At 52.2% G+C, this 26849-nt stretch overlaps 11 protein-coding genes and 1 non-coding gene across 12 annotated transcripts; 7 read left to right on the forward strand and 5 right to left on the reverse strand.

Moving 5' to 3' along the window:
• Nucleotides 1–102: 102 nt before the first annotated feature.
• Aud_000307 (uncharacterized protein) lies at nt 103–877 on the forward strand (the record flags this gene model as incomplete). The annotated part of the gene is made up of 2 exons (XM_043285821.1): nt 103–640; nt 714–877. 2 exons carry the CDS (start codon nt 103–105, stop codon nt 875–877), a joined length of 702 nt encoding a protein of 233 aa, XP_043141756.1.
• Nucleotides 878–982: 105 nt separating this feature from the next.
• Nucleotides 983–1053, reverse strand: Aud_000308. The gene has a single exon. It is a non-coding gene; the product is annotated as a tRNA-Gly (tRNA).
• Nucleotides 1054–1724: 671 nt separating this feature from the next.
• On the reverse strand, nt 1725–4631 carry chsA (chitin synthase I; the record flags this gene model as incomplete). The annotated part of the gene is made up of 5 exons (XM_043285822.1): nt 1725–1739; nt 1801–2298; nt 2348–2749; nt 2803–4437; nt 4497–4631. 5 exons carry the CDS (start codon nt 4629–4631, stop codon nt 1725–1727), a joined length of 2685 nt encoding a protein of 894 aa, XP_043141757.1.
• Nucleotides 4632–6312: 1681 nt separating this feature from the next.
• Nucleotides 6313–6974, forward strand: ltpA (tyrosine protein phosphatase LTP1; the record flags this gene model as incomplete). The annotated part of the gene is made up of 2 exons (XM_043285823.1): nt 6313–6382; nt 6442–6974. The coding sequence occupies 2 exons, from the start codon at nt 6313–6315 to the stop codon at nt 6972–6974; spliced, it is 603 nt and encodes a 200-aa protein (XP_043141758.1).
• A 250-nt stretch (nt 6975–7224) lies between these two features.
• Aud_000311 (demethoxyubiquinone hydroxylase family protein) lies at nt 7225–7998 on the reverse strand (the record flags this gene model as incomplete). Its single annotated transcript, XM_043285824.1, has 1 exon — nt 7225–7998. The coding sequence occupies one exon, from the start codon at nt 7996–7998 to the stop codon at nt 7225–7227; it is 774 nt and encodes a 257-aa protein (XP_043141759.1).
• Nucleotides 7999–8580: 582 nt separating this feature from the next.
• Nucleotides 8581–10613, forward strand: Aud_000312 (RNA polymerase-associated protein; the record flags this gene model as incomplete). The annotated part of the gene is made up of 4 exons (XM_043285825.1): nt 8581–8789; nt 8879–9630; nt 9695–9834; nt 9891–10613. 4 exons carry the CDS (start codon nt 8581–8583, stop codon nt 10611–10613), a joined length of 1824 nt encoding a protein of 607 aa, XP_043141760.1.
• Nucleotides 10614–11446: 833 nt separating this feature from the next.
• Aud_000313 (uncharacterized protein) lies at nt 11447–15340 on the forward strand (the record flags this gene model as incomplete). Its single annotated transcript, XM_043285826.1, has 2 exons — nt 11447–14223; nt 14278–15340. 2 exons carry the CDS (start codon nt 11447–11449, stop codon nt 15338–15340), a joined length of 3840 nt encoding a protein of 1279 aa, XP_043141761.1.
• A 406-nt stretch (nt 15341–15746) lies between these two features.
• On the forward strand, nt 15747–17744 carry Aud_000314 (glutamine--tRNA ligase; the record flags this gene model as incomplete). The annotated part of the gene is made up of 1 exon (XM_043285827.1): nt 15747–17744. One exon carries the CDS (start codon nt 15747–15749, stop codon nt 17742–17744), a length of 1998 nt encoding a protein of 665 aa, XP_043141762.1.
• Nucleotides 17745–17976: 232 nt separating this feature from the next.
• Aud_000315 (uncharacterized protein) lies at nt 17977–18921 on the reverse strand (the record flags this gene model as incomplete). The annotated part of the gene is made up of 1 exon (XM_043285828.1): nt 17977–18921. One exon carries the CDS (start codon nt 18919–18921, stop codon nt 17977–17979), a length of 945 nt encoding a protein of 314 aa, XP_043141763.1.
• A 686-nt stretch (nt 18922–19607) lies between these two features.
• Nucleotides 19608–21152, forward strand: Aud_000316 (uncharacterized protein; the record flags this gene model as incomplete). Its single annotated transcript, XM_043285829.1, has 1 exon — nt 19608–21152. One exon carries the CDS (start codon nt 19608–19610, stop codon nt 21150–21152), a length of 1545 nt encoding a protein of 514 aa, XP_043141764.1.
• A 628-nt stretch (nt 21153–21780) lies between these two features.
• On the forward strand, nt 21781–23218 carry Aud_000317 (putative monooxygenase; the record flags this gene model as incomplete). The annotated part of the gene is made up of 3 exons (XM_043285830.1): nt 21781–21826; nt 21884–22084; nt 22137–23218. The coding sequence occupies 3 exons, from the start codon at nt 21781–21783 to the stop codon at nt 23216–23218; spliced, it is 1329 nt and encodes a 442-aa protein (XP_043141765.1).
• Nucleotides 23219–24162: 944 nt separating this feature from the next.
• Nucleotides 24163–25212, reverse strand: Aud_000318 (UbiA family prenyltransferase; the record flags this gene model as incomplete). The annotated part of the gene is made up of 1 exon (XM_043285831.1): nt 24163–25212. The coding sequence occupies one exon, from the start codon at nt 25210–25212 to the stop codon at nt 24163–24165; it is 1050 nt and encodes a 349-aa protein (XP_043141766.1).
• Nucleotides 25213–26849: the final 1637 nt, after the last annotated feature.

Genomic DNA, 26849 nt, shown 5'->3' on the forward strand with positions numbered 1-26849 from the left:
TCATCTTATCCCCGATCCCGTCAAGCAACACCCCTGACAGCTGTCACCCACCTCTTATCTTCCCATCATTAGCTCATCCCAACAGAGGAACCTACGTGGGAAATGGATCCCGACGCAAGCGTACCGGTCGATGAGCCATCTGTCTTCAACTACGTCCTCTCCTTCCTCCTCGTCGGAGTAGCATGGGGCTTCACGACGCCATTCATCCGACGCGCCGCAGCGGACTTTAACGCACGGCAGGAAGCACACCAGAAATCCCAGGCACAGACGGTGCCGGAGACGCAATCAGCGCAGTCTACGACGGAGCTACAGGATCAAAGCCCCACGGCAACCAGCGCCACAAAGAATGGAGACGAAACCGAAGAGCGCCCAGAAGAGGAATCTGAAGAGGAATCGGGAGAGGAGGACCAGCCTCTCACGTCGAATGCGCGTTCCAGAACAGCTGCAGCTGCAGATGCAGGAAGTAGCACTCCTGTTCCGGCGTGGATGAAACCAAAATCGACATCCTCATGGCTCCCGACCAAGATCGTGACGGTCTTCTGGACGGTTGTTAATCTCCTCCGCACGCCGGCGTATTCCATCCCGCTTGTTATCAATTTGACGGGAAGTGTTTGGTTCTTTTTGTTGGTTGGGAAGCATGGTTTGTCTTCCCTCTCACGCACTTTGTGTCTCTCTATTTTTTCATTATGGTTGTCCATGCTGATATTTCTTAGAATTGTCGTTAACTGTTCCATTGGCGAATTCGAGTGCATTCCTCTTCACCGTCCTCGGGGAGTGGTATGTTGAGCGCAAGGTCATTGAGAAAGAGACATGGTTGGGGATGGCGCTTGTCCTGGGCGGCATTGGGATATGTGTGCACTCGAAGAACCTGAGTTAGTTAGCCATAGTCCAGTATAAGTGAAATGCAGTAAAAAAATCGCAGTAATCTAAAATCTATTCAAGATAAAATCACCGAGTGAGAATGGCGGGCAAAAAAATTAAATGCATCATCCGTGAATCGAACACGGGCCTCGTCGATGGCAACGACGAATTCTACCACTAGACCAATGATGCTTCTTATTAGGATACCCTTCCTACTTTGCCTTTATTAAACTTTCTACTCCTCATCAAAACAGAACCGCGTTCAAGATTAAAGCTAGGTTAGAAATAAGGAAAGACGAATCCTCGCAATCAGAAGCAGGGAGCAATAACACAAGCCAGGGCAAGCATAAGTGAAGCAGGGAAGAGTCTGTCAGCAATAGGGTCGAGGATATAACACAGGATAAAATCATACGTAGGGCCGATAATATTCTCCAACGATGGGGCTAGGATGGAGTCTGAGGAGACCGAGAGTAGACGCCAACATCCGGCCTTAAGAATAGATCAAAGAGAGATGAAAGGATAGTGAGTGAGAGCGCAGCATAAGTCATTGTCTAGATGTTATATCTCAAGTACAATATAAGAATAATGATTACACAACCCATACTTAACGCAACACCACACGTTGTATGATGCCCTGTATGCCCTCCCGAACAAAATGGTATCTACATCGTACGTCGCAATCGTCTTTCAACGAAGCAGAATCAAACAAATAAACATCAGGAGCATCATTGACCGCTCCATATCATAAAACATGTCTTCGTCATCCAAGGTACCATACTGAGCCCGCAGTGGTATCGTGGCCAAACGTCAGTATAGAGCCGGGTGCATACATCGCATGGGAAGGAAAGGATAGAGAAATAACATCAAACGCCTCGGAACTGTACGAATGGTTAGTGCCTGAAAACCAGAATGCAAAACGTCGAAATGCCTTGAACATACCATACGAACGACCAAGAACCACATCGCCCCCATGAATTTGAATATCGAGAGACCAGCCACACTCCAAAGCACAACAGCCATGTAGATCGTGGCCCTGTTATCATCTGTCGCACTTTTGTCGGCGTTGAACCGGTTCAGACCAGCAGCGCTCAGCACAACAGCGCCCAGGGCAAAGTTGCAGAACACCCAAGCGAGCACGACCGCGCTTCGGAATCCTTTGTAATAGTCGGCCTGACGTTCCTCTTCCGAAATGACCTTGGTCTCCTTGGGCGGTTTCTGTGCAAATTTGGCCAATTCCGCCTCATACTGCGCGTTAAGATCTCCGTCGTCCTGGGGAATATCCACATCGACTTTTCCGCCAGGTTTCGTGTTGGCTGAAGGCAGTTTTTCGGCCTTGTCGTCTCCCTTGGTACCCCATGTGATGTCGTGGGTGTTGCAGAAGGCGTAGATATTGAGCACGTTGATGTACGTTGGCGTAAGCAGCATGTATTGAATAAACTGATATAGGTCAGACTCCCATATCGCCAATGTTCGGAAGAGAACTTACGGAGGTGAACATGTGCCAGGGGTCGAAGAAGATAATTGAAGCCAGAAGCCACATGACATAAGTCGACCCCAAGGAGACAAAGATCGAGAAAAATTGGCTGTTGCTGAACAAGTGCCCAACGGTGAACGAATTATCGGCGACTTCTTTCTGAATAGATTTAACGGTCACAAAGATTGCTGCAAAGGTCAGGTAGATCATAATGCCAATCCAGAAGTAGACCATGGTCATGTAGAACTTGTTTGAGCCGCCGGGACGGTTGCCGAGGGCCAGAACGAAGCAGGTCACCAAGGTCGCAAGATAGAGCCACTCGAAGACAACACCCAGGACTTTACCTGTTGTCCCGAGAAGATCAGCGTCACCAAGGTAGGTGGTGAGAATATGAAAGACCAAGAAGAAGTTGCCCTGCGATTCACGTTAGCATTGGCTCATCCTGCCAATAAGAAGACGGTACATACAATGTTGAACCATGCAAAGATCATGTTGATAGTCTGGTAGATGAACTCAATCAACAACATGAACTTGCGCATGAAGCTGTGGTCGCTCCGCCAGATCTGGTAGAAATGGGCGATCGCATAAACGGCAGCAAAGAAACTTCCGTTCAGCCATCGGCGCCGTTGTAGAATGAATTCCGCCATTCGATCAGGCACATCGGTCTCACCGGTCGATGACTTGACATATTGCAGGAGCCAGCGGCAGTTGCGTTTTGTCACAATCTCAAAACACAGAATTCGATCCTCGGCCAGGTACATGTTGGCCGTGAAGATACCGGCATTGGCGCCATGCATCTTTTCACCCATGAAGTAGCGCTCCAGTGGACCTTGGCCGTTCTTGTCGTTCTGTAACGCGACGTATCTGTACGCAGAAAAAGCACCAGGCAGAACCGAAATGAAACCAAATGCTGATTCCAGCGGCTTATCCAGGATGTTGCTGAGCTTGTATTCGAAGTTTTGCCCGGCCACCAACGGGTTGAGCAATTTCTTGCCATGCGACAGCATGACTTTGATCTCGCCACAAGCTCCTCCGCACATGGGCTCAACGTCAAAAGCCTTCCATAGCTGATAGATGGAGTCTCGTCCGGGCTTCGTTCCTGCGTCCAGAAGCACGCAGATATTGGGGTCCAATACACGGCCAAAGGCCTGGAAGAACCAACGATGCGAGTTAATCTTCTTCTGGTTCTTTTCCTTCAAGCAGAAAATCATCTGGACTGGGCAGCCAGAGCGCCCTTTCAAGTGTACCTGAGTTCCTTTGAGCTCGAGACCGACCTGCGTAGTATACTCGTAGATATGTGCTGTCACGTCCTTGCCGTTCACCTGCTGCTTCGCGATACCATCCTGGTACACACCGAGACCGGCCAGCACAGCCCGTGTCCGGGGGTTGATCTTGGCACGACCATCGCTGATGACGCAAACGACAATCTTTTTCCATGCGTCCTTGCCCCAGGTTTTACTTTGCGTCCGATTGCACATGTACTCGATGTTCTTAAACACGCCGATCAATGTTCGAGCGAAAAGGAAGTCATCCTCGTTGTACATGGTAATGACGATGAAAAGCTCGGTGTGTCGAGGCTTCGCGAACAGTTTCTGGCGCAGTGTAAATCGCTCGTCGTAAAAATCAGCGGGGTCGCAGGTTGCCGCCGAGTAGCGCATATGAGTGAACTCGTCACGACCAGGGGGTTCCGCATGAGGAACTTGACTGAGCAGCTTCGGCGCAATGGGACAGTCCAGGACCAGGTTACCGTGGAAGAGTTGTACTTCCTTAACCGTCTTCCAACGTCGTATTGGCGCCGGGCTCGGAGTGGGCGCAGCCGAAGGGTCGTCATGGTACTCATCACTGTACGGGTCTGGACCGAACGGGTTATCAGGTTGTAAAATGGGCACTCGGTCATCTTGGTAAGGCTGTTGTTGCTCGTGATACTGTCCTATATCATAATCATCTTGCGGCGTGACAGTTGGCTCGTAAGGATGAGTATAGTATGCGTCGTGATGAGCTTCCGGGTTCACAGCATATTCGTAGCCGGGATATTGCTCGGGATGATGTTGCTCGTAGGCTTCATTGTGACCGTAGGAGTTGGGAATTCGTTCTACCGAGTACTAGTATCTCGTGTCAATCTCAACAGTCACAATCGCTTCGACTGGAATGGTGTTCTCACAGTTGGCTGCTCCGCTAGACGGTCGCTGGAAGGCATCTGCAAATGGTCATGCACGTATGGATTATCCGACAGCTGGTAAGTGTTCAAAGGCTGGCCAGGCGACGCCGTTCGATCGTCCAAATGATGAGGGTTCATGCTGGGAGAACGATTGCCATCCTCCCCGTAGTGGTCTACAGGGCTCGAATGTTAGTTGGAATGGCTACCGAATTGAGCTTGTGATAACCAGTGTTAAAAGAAAATATGAAATGGCAGGCAGAAACAATTGCAGAATGATCGCCAGACAGCTTGCGCAAGCGCCAATGGAGGCTAATCTCGTCAAAGTCGCTTTATCGGGGGCAATGTTTCAGAAAGACAGTGGATGCGGAGATGCGACGGATCCCGCAGCCCTGCAATAACAACAGCGTAACACGGTCCAAAACAAAATTATTGACTGACCTAAGCGATTATAGGACATTGTGAGGTAGGATCTCCGGATATTGATCGTTTGAATGAGCTACCCCTTTGTATTCCTGGCAAGGGGTGTCTGATTGGGAATGCGCCAAGAACGTGGGTGGAATGAGGTCAGGCGCCCAGTCACTCGATAATTTGTTGGGGCTTGCGGGGAATTTGGCGACTTCCAAGACAGATGACAGGGAAGGAAATGAAGAGATCGAGGATGCTGAGCGAATAAAGGTGCTTTTTCATCTGTCAACTGCTGCCTGTTGAGCGCAAACCCTGCGACGCCACTAGCGGTGGCTGTAAAGAACGGGGATGGGGGAGGACGAGAAGGAGATGTAAAAGTTGTAAGCTGAGAATGAAGGAAAAGAGGCTTTGCTTGGTAGGCTTTTTTTCTTCGTTGACCAAGGAACCGAAGAGACGGACGATCACTTCTTGGGTGTTAAAATCCGGGAGAATAATACCTTGATGACGAGGAGTCGAAAAGGTGCACTGTTTACTTAGACTACGGAGCACGCCCCGCAAAGTGACGCAGCTATCTGATATGCTTATCCTTCGTCTATAGTAGAAGGCTTCTATTAAGTCCCTGCTTAAGGAGAAATCTGCACATCTGAACGATGTATTATGCCGCTGTAGAAATTGATTTGCACGTATATCCCTCCCCTTGATCCAACCATCAAAATCGACTTCGATTCATCAATCAAGCCGTGGATATCGTTGCCTGGGTCCATGGGCTATAGTGGAGAGACTGGTAGTAATCCTTGGTCACTGGGCCAACGGGAAACCGGCGTGCCTGTCACTGCCACAGTGCCACACCCCCCAGTGTGCCCGCCTATGGCTCAGCTCTCTATAAATAAACGTGTGCCACACTGGAACTTATCACTAGTTGCATTGAAGAAATTGGTCTCATTATTCGACGACGTAAATATGGTGAACGTACGAGAGGTAATGGTTGTTTGAATAAATGTCACAGACACTTGGATTCTCGGAAATGTCCCTATTTGTTTAAACATAATCATGAATTAGCAGGAATATACATGCCGCTGGACATATTATACAGCCCCAGCGCAAGTTTTCTTGAACCACAATTGCAAATTTTGCTCGTCCCAGTAGCTTAGGCATCAGTGTTCTTGTTACATCGGGAACAATCTTTCTCGCAGCTCCATATCAACCAAAAGTTTCGTCATTCTATGCATTACTCTAAGTCTCTATTGAACCAATGGATGTTCAATAAGAATGCCCTGTGGCTGAAGGCGGTGCAAAACGGCAGAATTCTTATCGCTGTGGCGGGGTCTGCAACATTTTAATCGGGGATGCATACATGCTCCGGTCACAGTCCTTGCTCAATCACCAAGGAACTTCTCATCAGATAACGATAGCAATGACCGCCTCCAAGTCCAATTCATCCGGACATAAAGTCAATGTCCTCTTCGTCTGCCTGGGGAATATCTGTAAGCACGAAAGTTCCGCCCGTCACCTCGAAATTCCAATCTAATATCCCCCTCACCAGGCCGTTCCACCATGGCAGAAGGAGTCTTCCGCAACATGGCGAGCACCCATCCATTGATCAATGAGATCGATTCTGCAGGCACAGGAGCCTACCATACCCTTGAGCCCCCCGATTCGCGCACCATGTCCACGCTCCGCCGCCACGGCATCACAGACTACGACCACGCGGCGCGGAAGATCACCAAAGATGACTTTTTGCACTTTGACTACCTCCTCGCGATGGATAAATACAACTTGCGAGATTTGCTGGATGTGCGCGAATCGGTTGTTGCTTCGTTGCGGAAGTCCGGAGGCGCCAAGGGTACCCGGGCGTCGAGCGGAGATGCCGGCGCGAAGCTTGCCGAGGTGAGGCTGTTTGGTGATTTTGGGCCGGGCGGTGTTCTCCATGGCCGAGTTGGTGGAGGAGAAGTTGTGCAGGACCCTTACTATGGCGGTGTTAACGGGTTCGAGGAGGTTTATCAACAGGTTGTGCGGTTTTCCAAGTCGTTTGTAGAGTATTTGGAGAAGAAGCAGGACTCCGAGGTTGAGGAGTGATTCCTAATCTTTTGAGGATGGCATACTGCGTTCTTGCATGTTGAGTGATACCCGATAACTTATAGATATGATCGATCAATATATGACTTAAAAGGAATTTGGAGTCCTAAAATCAAACCTGCCGCACCGAACCTTCATGAATGTCTCCATTCTCCCGGATAGTATAGTACAAGTTGCGATCATATTGCACAATTGGCCGAAGGTGATGAACCTCAAGCAACGATGGCCATAAAAGTGGCTAGCCATCTCTTCATACCCGTTCGCTGATCTTGATGGCTGCTCTGCAGCCCAAGCGGATCACATTGACCAAAGGATCATAAGGCTGCGCCTCTTTGGCATCGTTCTCAACGGCATGATCCAAATGCTCTAGCTCCTCATCACGAATCCGTCGGAATGTTGCCAGCATCTCCTTTAGCTCATCATCGAGCTCTTCTCCCCGGCTCTTCGCGTCTGCCTCCCATGACAAGATCTCCCGCACTTGGTCGTTGTAATGAGACCCAATTTCCGTCTCGACTGCCTCCGTACAAGCCATGGCCGCCTCCCGGCCCATGACTCCCGTCGACCACCCCAAGAAAGTCGCTGCTACTTCCCAAACCGGATACATGGCCGTCGGGCGAATCCGGTGCTTTGCAATAAGTTTGTTGAATGTCGAGAAGTGTCCGGCTTCTTGGTCATACATGTGTCTCATAAGGGGTCGGAGGTGGGGATGCGAGCGCACGACCTGAGGTGTTTGCGCAGTATAGATGAGCGTTGCGGCAAGTTCGCCGGCTTGGTTGACTCGGAGTGCGCTATCCAGGTACTGTCGTTGTTTCTTGCTCAGAATGTATGTGGGCTTCGAGGATCCAGCGGCCGAATCCTGAGAGGTATTCTGAGCACCATCCGAAGGACTACATGCCGATGTACTGCTGTGCCGGGGCCGACTCTGGCGCAAAATCGACGGAGCGAGAAAGTCGAGCATCAACGGAGATGCTGACCGAGGGGATCGGCTGAGAACGCATCTTCGAAAGGAAGATAATGAATTCATTCTGTGTGTGGTTTAACAAGATCAAAAGATACTCGAGTAATAGCGTTAAGAGACAATCGAGTGGACAAATTTATCAAACATTGGCAGCATGAGACACTTATACACTGGATATCCGAGGTGGTCCAACATGGCCCGCAGACGCGCGCTTGCGGCCTTCTTGGCAAGGCATCAATTTCGGGTCCCTGGGGCCGGAACGTCATGGACGAACCAAATCGTGCGGATGCCGCCATGCACTCCGTCCGATCGCTTCTCTTCACCTCAAGGCCATCCGTCCTCTTCATTATTCTCTAATAATCCGCCACCCACCTCCATTCTCGCGACCTGCTTGGGCTTTCTTTTCTGTCGCGAGATTGCTATATACACTGGCTCCGCCCTAGCCATTTATTTGATTAATTTATATATCGGTACCCGTGTTCGAATCCCTAGGTCCGAGTCGCTGAGGTCTTCGCTGTGAATTGCGACGGTGAATTAGGGGGTTGTCGCCTACTCGAATCGGCTGTTCTCTGCTTGCGCTCGCCAGCCATTCTATTTTTGAGTCATACGGCACCTGGTTTTCAGTGAAAGTTTTGCCCGACATTCACTATGGCGGACGATCTTGATGCCGAGCTGCTCGCTCTAGCGGGCGACTCCTCTGACGAGGAGTCATCACCTCCTCCCAAGCAGAAATCTGAATCTCCTGCTCGTTCGGCTTCTCCATCATCAGCCATGGCGCGGAAAGGAACGGCTAAACCGATTAAAAGGAGCAAGAAGTCGCGTAATGATGACGAGGGCGATGAGGAGGATGGCGAAGTGTAGGTTTGCCGTTGTCTTCTTATTCATTTTGACCTCAGTTTGTCCTTTATGTGAGGTGGCTAGGAACTGACAACGCTGGCCCCATCAGGTCTGACGCTGGATCTCACCATTCACTCGAGTCCGCCAGCATGTCCGAATCTGACGCCGCCTCCGATTCTGAGGGAGCAAGTGAGGATGCTGAAGACGATCGCCCTATCTTTCCTTACGAAAAACTCTACTACTCCGCCAAAGACAAAGAGGAAATCATGGCGTTGCCAGAAATCCAGCGTGAACAGATCCTCTCTGAACGAGCGCAAGAGGTCGACCGACGCAACCAGGACCTGGCCCTTCGTCGTCTCTTAGCATCTCGTGAACGTGATGAGGCCCGGCGGGTAAAGAAGTCCAAGCGAAAGGCAAGCGTGGCGGATCTGGAAGAAGGCCAGCGCAAGAGCTCACGGCAGAAGACCACACTTGGCGGGCGCAAAGTTGGCGAGGCTTCTGAGGCTATTGAGGCATACAAGCGTCAGCGTGAGAAGAAGGGCAAGCGCGATGAGCTTCGTCGTCGTGATATGGCTGCTGGTGAAGCAGCTCCAACAAAGGACGAAGCACCGTCGGACAAGGATGCTGAAGGGGAAAGCGAGGTCGAGTGGGATAATCGCGAGCGCTCCCCGTCTCCCCCCAAGGATGACCCGCCTGCGGACCTTCGTGATATTCAACGCGCTCGCGTGGGACGTACCAATTTCGCACAAGTTTGCTTCTATCCTGGATTCGACGAAGCCATTTCCGGATGCTATGCTCGAGTAAATATCGGACCGAACAGAGATACTGGTATCAACGAATATCGTCTATGTTTGATCAAGAGTATGTGACCGAATTATCTCGATTCTAACTGCACCTATAGTCTCGTCGTACTGACCCATTCCAGGATTCACAGAGGGACGACCTTACGCCATGGAAAGCCCGAACGGTCGGTCGTTTGTGACAAACCAGTACGCTGTTTTGGCGCATGGGAAAGCAGAGCGCGAATTCCCTTTCATAGCTTGCTCTGATTCACCCTTTACCGAGGTACCTTTTCATTTCCTCAATCCTGAAGCCCTCGTCATTATACTAACGCCTTCCAGGCGGAATTCAGTCGCTACCGCCAGACCATGGCAGTTGAAGATTGCAAGATGGCCACCAAATCAATGCTTGCCAAGAAAGTAGCAGACATTAACCGTTTAATCAACCACCAGTTCACCAAGGAAGAACTGAATGAGAAGTTGCGCAAACAAGGCTCACTGGATAACAAGATGCGCACCTTTAAGCGCCTTGAAACCGAAAAGCAGTTGAAGTTGGCCAGAGCTGCTGGTGACGATGAGGAGGTGTCGCGATTGGAGAAGGAGCTGGCGGAGATGACGGGACCAAAGCTCGCTTTCAGCACCCAACCATCGAAACCTCGCACGGAGAAGTCGGATTATGAGCGTCTCGCCGAATTGAACCTGCGCAATCAGAAACTGAACACCGAGAGTGTGCGTCGTGCACAGCTCGAGGAGAGAAAGGCGAGTCGGAAAGCCGCTGCAGCAGTCGCTCGTGGTGAAGCTCAAGCCAATCCGTTCATGCGTGTTCGAACCCTTGCCAAGACCCATTACGATGCCAACGGGAATAGCCTGATACCGGACTCAACTGCCAGCCGTGGCGGGACTCCTGGGACAGGGTCTGACACTCCGTCCAAGGCCAGTACGCCTAAGCCGGCCGTCTCTACACAGAAGAAGCAGTCGAAGGGTGGGATTGCCTCGATCCGTCACCGCAATATGGATGACGAGAATATTGCGGCCCTGGATTTAGAGCTGGATATTGAAATTTGATTGTGACCACATCCATCATCATGGCAATAACTTTCATTGCCGGAAGAGCACGATGAGCGAACAGGTTAAGGCTTGGCTATATCTCTGAGGATAGCTTATGAAGAAGACTTTGAACCGGACATGACTTTTTGATTGAACATAGGCAGGTGTTACATCAGATCAGCGTCGGTATCTGTATTTTTGTCACTACGGGCGGGCTTTAAACATTGGCGTCATACCACACCTAGCATGGGAATTTGTATCTATCACCAAGAAACCATTGAACATTACAGATGCAATCAGCATCTCTGTGTCTAAATTGAAAGAAGAGTTGAGAGTGGAACAGAACGCCAGCGTTTGCTGTTTGTACGTCTCAGATGATACACAGTGGGACGCAGAGATCAATTATCTGGGGACGACTATCCATGCTATACATAACAATCGTGACCTCAGGTCTACAGCTTTCGACAGAGGCTTTTGTCCATTTTCAGTCGCGCCGCAAGGACGAAGACAGTTGACACCAGCGCTGTTCCAGCAGCATATCGCTGGTTTGGAAGGGCCAATTGAGTCTGCGTTCTTTGCTCCTATAGCTTGAATCAGGAATCCACAGTGTCTTATCGAATGTCACGTGCTGATAACACGACCGTGCTCCACGCGCTTGGACGCGATGCGCGTCGCCGACACAAGCAGAATGGGACGATCTCCGCCCTGGGTTCGCATTGTCGCTTGACACCATACTCCGTACACCCTCCTACTTCGATGTGGAGCAATTATCACGGGCTTCACGGAAATTCATCAATAACCTATTGATATCTTTGCTATGGACACTATAATATAGTTACACCGAACACACCATGTCATCCCCGTCTACACCGCGGACGGCGCGCTCCGTCTCTGAGAGTGGCACACCGGTCCTCACACCAGGAAGAAAGATCAAAGCCATCCTGGCTGCATTCGATAGCGATTCAGAGCCAGATAACGGCAGCAGCAATCAGCGAACGATACGCAAGTCAGATGAAACCATGAATGATGCTGAAAGCGAAGAAGACGATGACGACGACATTGTGATGCCCAAGGGCCGGCTAGCGGCTCGTATGCAAGCTCAGAATCAGACAAGCACCAGTCCGCCAGTGACGGGACAAACGGCATTCGACCGTGTCTCCAAATTCTTACGAGCCGAAAGAGAACACTCAAAGGAAGGCGAGCAAGCGCGTCATGAATCTGCTTCTGCTTCGGAGGACGAGGATGATCTTCCTACGGCTGGCCCTAGGAGGAGGCGCAATGCAAGGAAGACACCGGAGCCCGGCGAGGACAACACGTCTCGCTCGCCATCTCGCGCTAGGTCCTTCTCTCCTTTGTTCATGTCTTCTCCCGCGCCGCAACGTAATGACGCGCTTCCAAACGACGAGGCGGACGATGACGACGAAGAGGATTTGAAGGCCGACCCTCGCGTTCGCGCGCTCATCATGCAGAAGCGGAAGGAGCGCGAAGAGAGGGAACGTCTCGAAGCGGAGAAGAAGGCCGCCCGGCTGGCGCAGAGGGATCAGTTCAGCTCGGAAATTGCTTCAGTGGAGGATAGTGATGATGAAGAAGGTGGACGGAAGCTAACACAGAAGCGGCCTGCTGCTCGTAAGGCTAGCAAAAAAGCTTTGGAGGAGATGAATCGCGAAACGCAGAGGATCAGCAGGAACATGCAGCTGGCTCATCAGGCGCAAACAAAGAAGAAGATCACCAAGGAGAGTTTCTTTGCGCGATTCAACTTCATGCAGCAGGAGGAGTCGAATGTCGCAGGACAGACAGGGGAGAATTCGTCCACGACGGCTGGATCTCAGCAATCGTCGGATAATGAGGCCCAGAAAGCTAAAGAGACGCCACAGACTTCCCCTGTTCTTGGTCCATCAGATAAGCTCAAGTCCGGTGAGGCTGTGGATGAAAGTAACAAGGAAGGTGGTGCTGAGCTCGAGGAGGAAGACTTCCCAACGGTCGATGAGATGTTGTCTAGATCGCAAGGCCAACCTCAGCAAGTTACTGTTGGACGTGTGGAAGTGAAAGGGAACGACAACAAGAGACCAGTCGAGCCGGCGAAGCCCGAACGAAAGGCTCTGACGCAGCCTCCCATCCGCGTGCGACTGTCCCGACAGTCCATCGCTCAAAATCAACAGGAGGATTCAGAAGACGATCTGGAGGTCGTTACTGACCCGGCCAAATGCAGGCGTATCGCGGCGTTCGAAAATCTCCCGGCAAAGAAGATGCAGGAATCAGCGTCTATGCTCAAGCTGAAAGCATTGGCTCATCTTACTTCACCTACTCGACGGAGTAAGACTATGAACACGGCAGAACTCTCGGCCATGCTTCTGTTCCAGGCGAGGCAGCAAGCTGCCAAAGAGCGACAGGAGAGGATACAAGAGCTACGGGCTAAGGGAGTAATCATTGAGACCGCCGAAGAGCGTGCTGCTCTGGAAGATGAGCTTGAAAATCTTGTCGAAAAGGCGCGTCAAGAAGCTGAAGAGATTGCCAAGAAGGAGAGAGGGTCTAAAAACAAAAAAAGGGAGGACGGGGATGACGACGAAGACGAAGACTTTGAGCTCTCCGGCTCTGATCAAGAAGGCTACGGCGATGGTGAGGGAGATGAAGAAGAAGATGAAGACGACGAAGAGCACGAGCAAGGAGTAATTGACTCGGAAGCTGGTGAGGATGAGGAGTCCGAGGACGAACAGACCGAAGTCATGTCGGCAGATGAGTCGGAAGTGCCGGCTGCGCGACGCAAGCGACCAACTCGAGTAATCAGCGATGACGAGGACGAAGATGAACCACAGGCACCCCAAACACCGGCCAAGCCGACTCATTCAACAGTAAACTCCGTGGAACGGCCTCAGTTCCCTGGTATGACCTCTGACGGGCTGACAATGAGCCTCACACAAGCTTTTGCTGGTACACTTGGGGCCAGTCAACCAGTTACCCAGGCAGGCTCGCCGGCTATTCCGAACTCTTTGCCTGACCCTGCACAAATCACCCACAACCGCCGGGATTCGGATTCTCAAATCATCATCAAGGATAGCCAGGAGCAGCGCGCCGAATCGACAGACATACTGGCAGGTTACAGTCACTCCGAGACCCGAGTCTCTGAGTCCCCTGCACCAAGAGCCATGTCACAGTTTTCTCAAATCCCTGACCCTACGCAAGATGCCGGCTTTGTACTCTCACCCTTTGATCCGTCCAAGAGATTTCTGGAAACCCCCCATTCAACTATCGAAACCGTGCTTGTGGGACAGAACGAATCCCGGAACAACACGCCTGTTCCTGACAGGAGAGCGAAGCACCTTCGGCGTGGGCGAGCAGCAAACCTGTCCATGATTGAAGAGCAAGACGAGGGAGGATTCGAGATCGATGCCAGTGCTTTTGATGTCATGAAAAAGGCAGCAAAGAAGAAGACCCATATTCCATTTGACCCGAAGACCAGCAAGGCTAAGGAGGTTGTGGAAGATGCCGCCGAAGAATCCGATGACGAATATGCCGGTCTTGGAGGCGCTAGTGACGACAGTGAAGACGAGGAAGATGCCTACGATCGACAGATGATCAATGACAATAGTGGAGAGACGGTGGACGAGAAGCAGCTGGCTGCTCTGAACGCGTACGTTCCCGCATTGACGTGCCTGAAGATGTTCACAATCTGACCTAGTTACAGTCTCCACCAGAGGAATGCGGATGAAAAGCAGGTCGCCAAACTGCTGAAAGATATCACAACCGGTGCACTCCGCCGCCGGAGACACGCAGACGATGAATTCGACCTCGATGATTCGGACGATGAGTTGCTTGCGCGTCGGCGGCAAAAGCAAAGGGAGTTTGCGCGAATGCGAAAAGCTCTTCTTGCCGATGAAAAGATCGGCGAGATCGCCGAGAACCCTAAGAAAGCGGCGTTCTTCAAGGCGATTGAGGATCGCGATTCGGATGACGATATCGGTCTCGAATTCTTGGACGGTGAGCAAGATCCCGGGTCCCAGGAGGACTCGTCTCAAGGTGTAGCATCAGACGCACCACAGCAACATTCGGCCGCAGACGAGAGCAACAAGAGGAAGAGACCTCTCGAACCCTCAGCAGAAGACATCAACAACCGTCCTCCGCCTCATTTACGTCGCAAGCAAGCGAGCGCTATATCCAAGAAGCCCGCCACTCTCGCTGAGATCCGCGAAACCGTCTCTTTCTTGACCGAGACGCCGGAGTATGACTCTTTCCACGAAGATGCGTCAATTGATGATGTGGATGAGGCACAGAATGACGATGAAGATGACAGCGGCTCAGCACAAGAGCGACCAAAGGAAACTTTCGCTGTCCCCGGCCATCCACGCCGCACAAGAGGTCCAGTTGTTGACCGTCTTGCATTGCTCCGGCAAGCATCATCCAACTCTGCCACGTCCGCTTCTTCCAGCAACCGTCTAGCATTCTTCGCCGGTGGAGGCAACGACTTGACCTTCCGTCCTCCCCCCATGCTGCGCAAGACTACAACCAGTTCGTCTTCTAGTTCTACGTCATCCAAGTCGAACTCGTCCAAGCGAGTCACCAAACCCGCTGTTGGAGCGTCTGTTGCCAAGAAAGGCGCGGTCAATTACTATACTGCCGCAAGAGAGAGGGAGCGAGAGCGTGAGATTCGGGCCAAGGACCGCTCTGGTGGCTCCAACATTACAGCTCTGTTGAACAAGCATGCCAGCAACCGGCTGGGTTCTCTGGGAGGAACAGGACGATGGGAGTGATGAAAGATTGTACCGAGACAAGGTAGCTACTGTGTATTGGTCTGAGTTTGTCCTGGCGTTTCATTGGTCGAGGTCATGGGTTGGAGTCTTGGACGAGCATATCATACATAGCCTTTGATAAGAGTTTAGCGATAATCTAGTATTCCCAGCAATTGAGTTCATCTCATTGTCTTTTGATCGAATGACATCGCTTCCCGTTATCTCCATCTCGGCATGCTAGGTGCGGTGCCTGACGGCTCAGGCAGAACCATGGTTGACTCACTCCCCCCGGATAATCTCTCGGTCCGGACCACCCACTTATCATCGGCGTCGCGAACAAAAAAGGCACGCTTTGCCCCTCAGCAGCGCTGTTCCTTATCTCAGTCTGTCTGATCTTCACACATTGGAAAATCAGATTTTGCCAACGATGGCGTCAACAGGAGAGACTACTCTTCCCGAGCGGCCAAAGGAGGCAGCTCCTCCTGCAGAGCAGAGCCCCGCCCCCGCAGGCGAAAAGCCCGCTGGGGAGAAGCCCGCCAAAGCACCCAAGCAGAAAGCTCCCAAGCAGAAGGCACCCAAGAACCCCGACGGCAAGAACAACAGCAACAACAATGGCAAGAAGGGAGGCGGCAAGCCCAAGGGCACCAACGCCAAAGAGGCTGCGGTTGACCTGCGCTCTCTCGACCCCGAGGCCATGTTCAAGGTCGGTTTCCTCGCCGATGTATACCAGGAACGGCCCATCTCCGAGAAACACCCCAAGATTCGGACCCGTTTCCCTCCCGAGCCCAACGGCTTCCTGCACATCGGTCACAGCAAGGCGATTGCGGTCAATTTCGGGTTCGCGAAGTACCATGGCGGCGAATGCATCCTGCGCTTTGATGACACGAACCCCGAGGGGGAGGAGGAGATGTACTATCGGGGTATTGAGGATATTGTGAGCTGGTTGGGATACAAGCCTGTCCGGATTACCAATGCTAGTGACAATTTCGACCGACTGTATGAGCTCGCGAAGGAGCTTATCCGACGAGATGGTGCCTATGTGTGCCACTGCACCAAGGCTGAGATCAAAGCCCAGCGTGGCGAGGCGGATGGTGAGCGGGGCAAGGCGAGATATGCTTGCCCTCACCGGTCGCGTCCTATTGAAGAGTCGCTGCGGGAGTTTGAGGCTATGAATGAAGGCAAGTACAAGGCGGGAGAGGCTGCGCTGCGTATGAAGATGGATTTGGATGATCCTAACCCCCAGATGTGGGATATCTTTGCGTGGCGTATCCTGGACGTCAATGAGAAGGGCCACTTCCGCACTGGTGGCCAGTGGAAGATGTATCCTACGTACGACTTTGCGCATCCTCTCTGTGACAGTATCGAGGAGATTACGCACTCCCTTTGCACGGTTGAATTCGAGATGTCGCGGCAGTCTTATGAGTGGCTCAACGACAAGCTGGATGTTTATCGGCCAATGCAGCGCGAGTACGGTCGCTTGAATCTTACAGGTACCGTGCTATCGAAGCGTAAGATTATTGAGCTGGTCAAGAAGGGTTATGTGCGGGGATGGGACGATCCTCGCCTGTACACGCTGATCGCCATCCGCAGACGCGGTATTCCTCCTGGCGCCATTCTCTCCTTCGTCAACAGCCTCGGTGTCACCAAGGCTACTGCCATTGTCCAGACACTCAAGCTTGACCAGAGCGTCCGTCAGTACCTGGAGACTACCGTGCCACGTCTGATGGTTGTTCTCGAGCCCCTCAAGGTCGTCATCTCGAACCTGCCCGACGGCTATGAGGAGATGGTGGAAGTTCCATTTTCCAAGGACCCGGCTTTCGGCTCCCACCTCGTGCCTTTCACCAAGACCGTCTACATTGAGCGCAGTGACTTCCGTGAGGAGGACTCGCCCGACTACTTCCGCCTTGCCCCCGGAAAGACCGTTGGTCTTCTGAAGGTGCCGTTCCCTATCACCGCGACCACCTTTGACAAGGACCCTCAGACCGGCGCGGTTACCTGCGTCTACGCACATTACGAAAAGCCCGAAGAAGGCTCTGACGCCCCTGCCAAGAAGACCAAGACGTATATCCACTGGGTTGGCGAGTCTGCCGCCCACAAGAGCCCCGTCAAGGCCGAAGTTCGCGCCTTCAACTCCCTCTTCAAGTCCAACGATCCCAACGCCCATCCTGACGGATTCCTGGCCGATATCAACCCCGATTCCGAGGAGATCTATGAGGGCGCCTATATCGACATTGGATTCCACGATGTCTCCAAGTCGGCTCCCTGGCCCAAGACGAGTGGTGAGACGGGAGGCGAAGTGAGCCCTTACTCCATCCGATTCCAGGGTATGCGGACCGCATACTTCTGTGTGGATAAGGATTCGACGGCGGACAAGGTGGTCTTGAATCGCATCGTCACTTTGAAGGACACTCAGGGTAAAACCTGAGACACATAGATTCTGACTGAGAAAACATCTGCTTTCATTTATTTACCCTTTGGTATCTCTCGGGTGTTGCATGCATATGTTCAGTATGATTAATGTGGTACATGTGGTCATGAGCATAAGGAGCTTTGTCATGTTAGAGGCGAATATGTTGAGGCATTCTGCACTTACCTGAAATAATTGCATTGAGTATAATTCTCATTGCGTTTGGGTAGTCACGATCTAGATATCGTGTTCATCTGTATGCTTCGAGTTCTGGAATCAAATCCATAAGCGAGTGGATAGTCTTGTTACCTTGCGCGTCATGAGCGACGCCCCCCCGAGGAAGATAGTACCCATCCCACCCAGCATTCAAGGCAGCCTGATAGTCCTTGTCAAAGTCATCCCCAACATGGACACAAACCAAGTCGTCACCCGCCTCGCCCTTGTCCCCAAGCAAGCGTCGAGCCTGTCTCCTCGCCACGTCGAAGATGACCCGACTTGGCTTCTCCTCTCCCGCCTCGTAGCTGGTAATCACCAGGTCGACATCATCCACTTGATCTATCATAGATGCATTCTTGCGGTTGGCATCCCTCTCCTCAAACCCAGGCAGCCGCATACTCTCCACCCCCTGATCAGCCCGCACATCACCCACCGTCAACCCCAACGCCCTCAGCACGGCCGGAACCCGATCATCCGAATTCGAAATCACACCCACAAGCACGCGCTCAAACGGCCCAAGCCCGCGACGCCCGCTCTTAACCGCCCTTACCGTCGCAAGAAATGGCGCCACGTCGTCGAAAAGCGCATAACCCTCACTACCCGCGAAACGGTCCAGAAGATGCGACACCAGCGCAGCGGGCACGGCGACGTCCTCGTCGACTGCGCTGCTGCCCCCCTGTCCCCTTGACGTCAGGGCCTGCGCGAAACTCCCGCGGATGACCTCCTCCCACCACTGCCGTGGCCCGCCATACCGGCCGCGCAAGACATCCTCTCGGCCGTAGTTTGGACGGGTCTGCGACTGTCTCTTGAAGGTCGATTTGAAGGCTGCTTTGAGGTGGTCTGGGGTGACGGTTGAGCGGGGGAGGCCGAAGGCGTGCGCGGCCTCGGCGTATTGTTCTGGGACCGGGCGGCGCGGGTGGAAGACTGTGCCGAAGGCGTCGAGCGTTAGGAGGAGAGTTCGAGGTTTGCGATGGCTCATGATTTTTCTTGACTTGGAATTGGTTGTGGAGAGTGTTGTTGTTTTGGGTTGGTGATGGGTGAGATATAGTACAGCATGACTAATCAGATAGTGGGCACCCCCCAATAATTAGTTATAAGCAACTCCGATATCAGGTCCCTCGGAAATACAACAGGCACAATGGCATAATGCTGGTTTATTCTACGCAATCCCTTGATATTAGCAACTAAGGAGGCCTGCTGAATTCGTCCTTCTTAGTCTACTGCTGATCGAAAAGTGTATGATTGCTTAGTAAGTTGATAGATCACCTGATTAGTCCGTCAGTATAAATTGATGGGAGATATTTGAGGTCTTTGATTACCGCAAGAGGCAGGCAAGATGAGTTCAGCAAGTTCAGCAAGTTCAGCAGCATTGGTAAGAGCAATTACTGCTGCAGTAGGGGCTGCTACTGCTGCTGCTACTGTATCGGCTGTCCATACGCTTTATATCCTGCGACTGAAGGAAAAAAAGTCGTCGTAAGGAGGCCAGAAGAGCACGTCGCCGTCGCCCGCTGCTGACGCGTCGTCGCCCTATTTCCGCTCGTAGCGCTGGAAAGATGGCGCAATCTGAAAATTCCGCTTGTGACTAGCTCGTTTTCTCTTAAGAGTCATGTAGAGACCTGGATGACTTGATCACGGTCATGTTTTTGGGATTTTGTATTCGAGATCATGAGGTACACGGGCGTTCTCGCCCTCCTCACCAGTCTGGCAACGGCCTCGCCCAATGCGCAATTCCCTGACAACGCCAACCACATATTCAACGCAATTCATTCATCAATGAGACAATGGGGCTCGTCTCTACATCACAATGGGATGTCCTTTTTCCTCGCCTCCGTGCCTGCAGGTACCCAGCTGTACCACGGCACGCACCAGCCTGATCGAGTGACCGGGACAGAATGGCTCGCCTTTGAACCAGAACACGCGATGGTCTTTGCGAGACCGCCCGGACACGGTCGTGGGCCTCCCCCTGGCGGTCCTGACGGTCCTGACGGTCCTGATTCTGATGGCCCACGCGGCTCTGCGTTCCAAAAGCTGCTGGGACTGATTGCCGAGACTTACAATGACCCCGATGCTGGAGGCTGGCTGCATACATACGCGGCTGCCAAGGATCTGCGACTTGTGTATATCGACGGAATGTCTGCCGCCAAGACCTCGAACGGGACGCTCGACTCTCAGGATCGAATTTTGCTGCAGGATGCGCTGGATGACGGACAGGGGGGCGGGATGCGAGATGAAAAGCGGCGCGCGGAGACGATCTGCCGGATGGCGAGGGAGGAATGGGAGGATCGGATTGACGGGGTGATCCGTATGGAGGCTGGGTTTGAGATTATCCTGTGTGATTTTGCTCGCGATTTGGACTTGCTGCATGTGGTGCGGGTGAAACCTGATGGTAATGGCCCCGGTGGCCTGAGAGCTGGGCCTGGACGCGAACCTGACCGGGGCAACGAGAAGGGAAAGGGGCCTGGAGGACCGGGTGGAGCGAACCGGTGGTTGAAGGCCATTGCGGCCCGGTACCATGGGATCGGGGGACACAGGGTAGCGTTGAACTACGATCATTTTGTCACAGCGTACACCTACGGCTTAGACCTTTTCGCCTCGGCGGAGGGAGGCCATAGACTACCACGACTTCAACACCTGTCGTCTGCTGACCTGGATCCCATCCGCATGGATTTACACCGGTTGATCATGACTCACGACGCGAGTGAGCCTTCATTCGACTGGCAGGCCGTCACAGATATGGTGATTGAACGCTACGCACACGAGCTGCGGTACCTGGCTTCTGGGGAACTCTCGACTACGGAGCAGCTGCATGGGGAGCTGGAGATCATCCTTAGTCCATTTATCCACTACAGCGACCGGAACATTACTCTCGAAGCAGATCGATGTAGCACGCAATTCCTGTCCGTGTGCAGTGCGGATAAAGGAGTAGCTGCACAGGCTGTTCGGTCCGTTGCTCGGACGATCTGCTCGACTCTGCTGGAGGCTTGGGGCCAGACGGACTACGGGCTGGCAGTGAAGCACATTAACGATCTGATGGAGTATCTATCATGGACCACCTGGAAGGAATGCAGTGGATGCGGCGACCATGAGATCTGTGTTGTGCCTATATGGCCGATGGGCACAGTGGAGGATTACGAGCATCCACAGTGCCGCAATGCGAATCAACCAAATGGGGAGGGTTCTAGGTACTGGGGAGGTATGGGGCCTAGATAGCTACGTTCGGATATTTCCTTTAGTTCGTGTGATTACTTCGAATCTGAGGCTATATACTTCATTCTATGGTGATTAACATATGATAATGCCGGGTGTATACATCCTACATGATGGATTAATGGAATTCCCGAGCAAAGAATCGAATTATATCCGAGGCTCGGGCTGGATTTCTACTTAGGACTCTATCTCCGAGAAAGCTACTGCTGTTGTCAATCTGTTGAAGGATGAAGAAGAGGAAATTCGCCCCGTGGGGAACATTTGCCGGCGTGGGGAATGAGGATAAGACTTCCTGCAATCTGCATTGACTACCGACTGCACCAGAATCAATGAACAAATAAGACTCCAGTCAGAACCGAGATCCAGCAGTGAATCACCAATCCCCACCGAGAATTTTGGCAGAGCGATCCATAATAACCATAATCTTCCCTGTGGGACGTGGGACACTGTGGGAGTTCCCGCGGGAAAGACTTCAACCGACCCATCATCATCCACGCCATAATCAAGTTCTGAATGAACTTGAATACAAGGTTATTATTTAAGATATCAGACTCGCTCGAGATGCGTTCATTGTCGCAAAGAATTTGGTCCATCATCTGAGTGTCTCTTTGCCTCATTCTACCCCTCAATCATGGCACAGACACCTCAGGATCTCAAGATCGCCATCATCGGCGCAGGTATTTAACCTTGCATCAGAGCAAGAATTCCGAATAAATTGGCGCTAACGGCGACAGGTATGGGCGGCTTGACCTGTGCGCTGGCACTGGCCCAAGAAGGATTCAAGCACATCGACGTCTTCGAGTACGCTGCCGATCTGGGTTTCGTTGGAGCAGGCATCCAACTGGCTCCCAACATGGCCCGCGTGCTCGACCGTTTGGGCGTGTGGAAGGAGATCGAGGCTGAGGCTGTAGAGGTCAAGGACACAAGTGTGCGGGGTACGTTTAATATCATACTGCATGCTCTGCTTGGTGCTTACACTCCGGCTAGTCGGCGCTACTGATTCTGAGCTCGCGCACGTTCAACTCGGCTACATCCGCGAAACATACGGATACCCTCACATGGTCGGCCACCGGCACTCGCTGGCGAACGGCCTGTACAACGGCTGTCTGCGCTACCCCGACCAAATCAAGTTCCACTTCTCCACAGCCGCCGAGAACGTCACCTCGTTCGGCCCCCGTGCTACGTTTACAGCCATTCCCCGCGACGGCAGCGCCCCCTACCAGGTTGAGGCTGACGTCCTCCTCGCCGCCGACGGCATCAAGTCCAAGACGCGCATCGCCATGCTCGAGAAGCTGGGCATCACCGCCGCCGTCAAGGACACGCAGCAGGCCGCATACCGCATCATGATCCACAGAGACCAGTGCAAGGACGACCCGGAGCTGCTGGCGCTCATCAACAGCAACCGTGTAACGCGCTGGATCGGCGAGCGCCGCCACATCATCGCCTACCCGGTCTCCAACAACACCATCTACAACCTCTCCACCACCCAGCCCGACACCAACTTCGCCGCTGCCACAAACGCAACCTACACCACCAAGGGCTCCAAGTCCGCCATGCTGCGCGTCTTCGCCGACTTCTGCCCCCTCGTCCAGCGCATGCTCAACTACGTCCCCGAAGGCGAAGTCTGCGAGTGGAAGCTGCGCGTCCACGAGCCCCTCCCCACCTGGGTCCACGAGCAGACCGCCCTCGTCGGCGACGCCTGCCACCCTACCCTGCCGCATCTGGCGCAGGGCGCTGCGCAGGCCATCGAGGACGGCGCGACGATCGCCATCGCCCTGTGCCGGATGCCGGATCCCTCGCCGGAGAGCATCACCAAGGCGCTGAAGGTTTATGAAAGTGTGCGCAAGGACCGCGCGTATGCGCTCGTCGAATTGGCGGCTGCATCGGGTCGAGCGCTGCATCTGGGTGAGGGCGCTGCCAAGGAGGAGCGTGACAGGCAGTTTGCGGCGTTGAGGCAGGGTAAGGGCCCGGTGCCGGATAAGTGGGCGGATGCGGATGTGCAGCGGGAGATTTACGGATTTGATTGTCAGAAGGTGGCGGAGGAGAGGTTTGATGAGTACTTTGCGTAAGCCTTTTCTCTTTTCTTTCACTCTGGCAGAGTTGCTGTGTATATGTGTATGTATATAGGTGCTGATGGGATAGACATAACGCTCGTGACGCCAAACTGGCATGATGATACGATCAATCTTGATTTATTGCATATACCTCTATATCCAATCTTCTATTCCTGTCTACCTGTAGCCTCAGATCAAGATTAAGCTTCAGTAGAGCCATGTATTCGCTGGCGTTACTGGATGTGCCGGGCAATTCGTGCCCTAATCAGGATATATCTTGTACATCAGCTGTCGTGTTGGCCCTGCCAGAGTGGTCATCACCGTGTTTGCGAAGTTCACACAACGCATGGACTAATATCACTGCCATTAATATAGCCGATTAATGTAAAGGAATAATTACAGAAAAACTATCCTGTAAGTATCCTTACGACGTCGTTCCTGGACTACAACAACATATTCACGAGAACAAATCGATATAAATATCTCAGTCCCGCACAACCTCAATCTACATCCACCATATAACTCTTTAAACTCTTTTAAGGCACCTATGCAAACACGTTCTAAGTCTGCCAACTTCAGTTGGTACAAGAGTCCTACAGTGCAAAAGGAAAAACTGCACGAGGTTCCTAAGGATGATTCCTGCTCGTAGATTATGCTGGTAGGACGGTAAGTCTATCACTAGATCAACACCAACGAAGGGAGGCTGATTCAACGGCATGTTCTCCGTCAAGGACGAGACGAGATGCTATGCGGATGCAGCCGCTGATATGATCAAGATATGCTTGCGTGGGTCAAGACTTCGCAGCCCTTTTATTTCGATCCTGTAATCTAATGGGGTTTGTCTGCGTACTTATTCCACTGCAAAATCCAATCCAACTCCCAGTGTATGTTGCCTGGTCCAACATAACATGACACGCAAATGAACAAAAAAGCATGATCGTGGGCAGGTCGAAAACACATCACACCGTCGAATAAGCAAAGGATAGATAGCATACCATGGTGTATGCCGCAAGCATGTAGAAACGCTTGTAGGTCTTGCGGTCATAAGCTGCTTTCCCCCAGCTGAATGCGCATCGAAGACCTGAAAGGAACGCAAAGATTACGTGCAGTAGTGCCATGATGACGGTGCCGTTGTAGATCCAAGGCTGGTCGAGAAACTCCTTGTCTTGACCGTCCCAAGAGAGCTTGCCAGTAATAACCAAAGGCATTATCCCAGTTCCCATAACCAAAAGAGCAGTCGTCCAGCGTAAAGCTCCATCCCATCTGGGCCCAGCAATGACTGGCAATGTCCGGCGGTTCATCTTCCTGTCCCCCTCGCTATCATGGAATTCCTGCATATGCACGGTGAGCATGACCCACGCTGAGAGGACGAGGTAAAAGTTGGTCGGCGGCAGAGGAAAGGATGGAACTTCGCTGTAGATAATCTCGTCGATCAATCGGAACATGTTGTAGACCCCCATGGAGGCGAAGGCGTTGCGGAACATAAAGTGGTTGATCTTTGGCCAGACATAACAGAAGAACGTCCAAAGCTGGTACCAGATGAAGAGGCAGCAGGCCTGGGAACCCGCGAGGTAATATGCTAGGAGCGGACAGACGATCCAGCTGATTGACCAGCGCTTGCGACCACCGGCGACTGTGAGAAGACCAGAGGGAATGGGACGTTGAGGTTTGTTTATTCTGTCCTCTTCGACGGAGGTGACCTGGTTGACGATCTCGAAGACATAGAGATGGCAGATGAAGAGGAAGACGGTCTTTAGGAGAACGAACGAGAGCTGTAACCAGGGGGTGCTGTCAAGTAGACTAGGAGTAGGCAGGAAGCGAGCCAGCATGCCAATGACAGGTAGCACAAGTCCCTCACGGGCGTTGGCATAAAGGAGCCGCCAGGTGACCAGCAGCTCTTGGTGAACTCCTGTGACTGGGTGCTTTTCTTGCATTCGAGCGCGAATGGCTTTGTGCTCTTCTGTGGAGTTGGATCGCTGGTAAAGTGAACATAGTAAGTGTAGATGCATTGCTGAATGGTGCAGAGGTAAAGAGCCCCGGGGCTATCAAATCCGGGATGGCCTATGGTTACTCTACCGGGGAGAACCAATATATAGGTTGACTATGGTGGATATCACACTGGAAGTGAATGGTGCGAGATTCATGGCCGACCTTGATATAATGTCAGCTCAGGTCAGCTCAGGTCAGTCTACTCCGACCGAGACACCCGAATGAGGAAACCAGGCCTTCGGAATCCTGCCATGTCAAAATTATGTGGTCCATCTACAGTCAAACATCATTATCTGCATGACAAAAATGGTCCATTTTAGGTATCTTTGACGTGTAGGGGTAGATCAGCTAGAGAACGGTTGGATACTAGCTTGCAGTGGGCTGGTTTTGGACACTGAATCATGGCACTGCAGAGCAAAACAGCCTGCAGTTCCATCCATTTTGCCCATTATTAAATCCTACCAACCAGCATGCTCCTGCAATGTATGCCTGCAACGGGAGATTGGAGGGGGGCTCGAGGGGCTGCCGTTCTGCAGTTCTGTCGGTCTGCACGAGGTGCAATTTGGAAACCGTCAAAGTTAGGCCGTACTTTAGCCTGCCGCTAGGCGTCTTTGACACGCTTAGGTGCAGACTTGGTGTCCTGCGTAGTCCAGCCTGCAGAAACTGAATCCTTTGCCTTGGAACTGGGTCAGGAATGGGTTGCCTTGATGCATAATCGGCCACACAATTCCGCTATTCAATTTTTTGTGCATCGATGTTCATCCCGCATCTGCATGGTTAACGGAACACCGCAAACTGATAGGCTTGGTGACAATAGCTGAGCAAATATAGATGCTCTAACCTGCAGTTCGCAAGCGTCCATCTACGTTCGCAGAACATGTTTCCCCAGTGTGTGGCTAAAGGATTCGAACCAAACCGACGCGAAGGTATCAAGGTGTTGCGCACGCTGACAAGTCATCGACCCCATCTGTCGAAGATCTTAGGTTGGTTATGGTAAGCAAGTAACCATCGTGGCCAGTGATTACTGGCTATTAATATGGTTCGAAAGTATCATCCTGATATCCAAGCACAAACGGGTCTAAGGAGGGCTTACCCAATAGAGTAACACCTCCACCATGGCTGATCAGTCGTCTGCAATGATGACACTCTCCATAACCGGCCCCTTGGCACCGGGATTTGATCTTCAAATAATTCTGGACGCTAGGGAGACTACTATGACTCTAAGAGAAGGAGACGCCGACGTTGCAGACTCTCAAAGGTACGTTATCGGCACGTTCTGCAGAGTGCAACCTCTGCACTTAACACGAACGGGTTAACCCCCTTATATTCATGCTGCAGGGAATGGCTTTGCTCAGGAAATGATTCCGCGACATTGCTCGCTTGACGCACTGAACTCCACTGCTTTCAGTTGTTTCTGGATTTGACGTCATGTCAAGTCCCCTCTTCTGAAGGGCCGCGCAGGACCTCAGTACCACCAGCGATGGCATAGGTCTACCGACCCTGGACGATAAAAATGCGTCTCTTAGATCGCCTCACTCCTCATCCTATATCTGCGGACTATATTCAAGAGGCCAGGTTCGACTTTCGAGTCTTGCTGACCCTCCTAAGCGTCCCAAAGGAGGGACCGGATGTTTCCCATGTTTGGGTCGTGCCATAC

The sequence above is a fragment of the Aspergillus udagawae genome (genome assembly GCF_001078395.1).
Source record: "Aspergillus udagawae IFM 46973 DNA, scaffold_1, whole genome shotgun sequence".
In the NCBI taxonomy this organism is placed as follows: Eukaryota; Fungi; Ascomycota; class Eurotiomycetes; order Eurotiales; family Aspergillaceae; genus Aspergillus; species Aspergillus udagawae.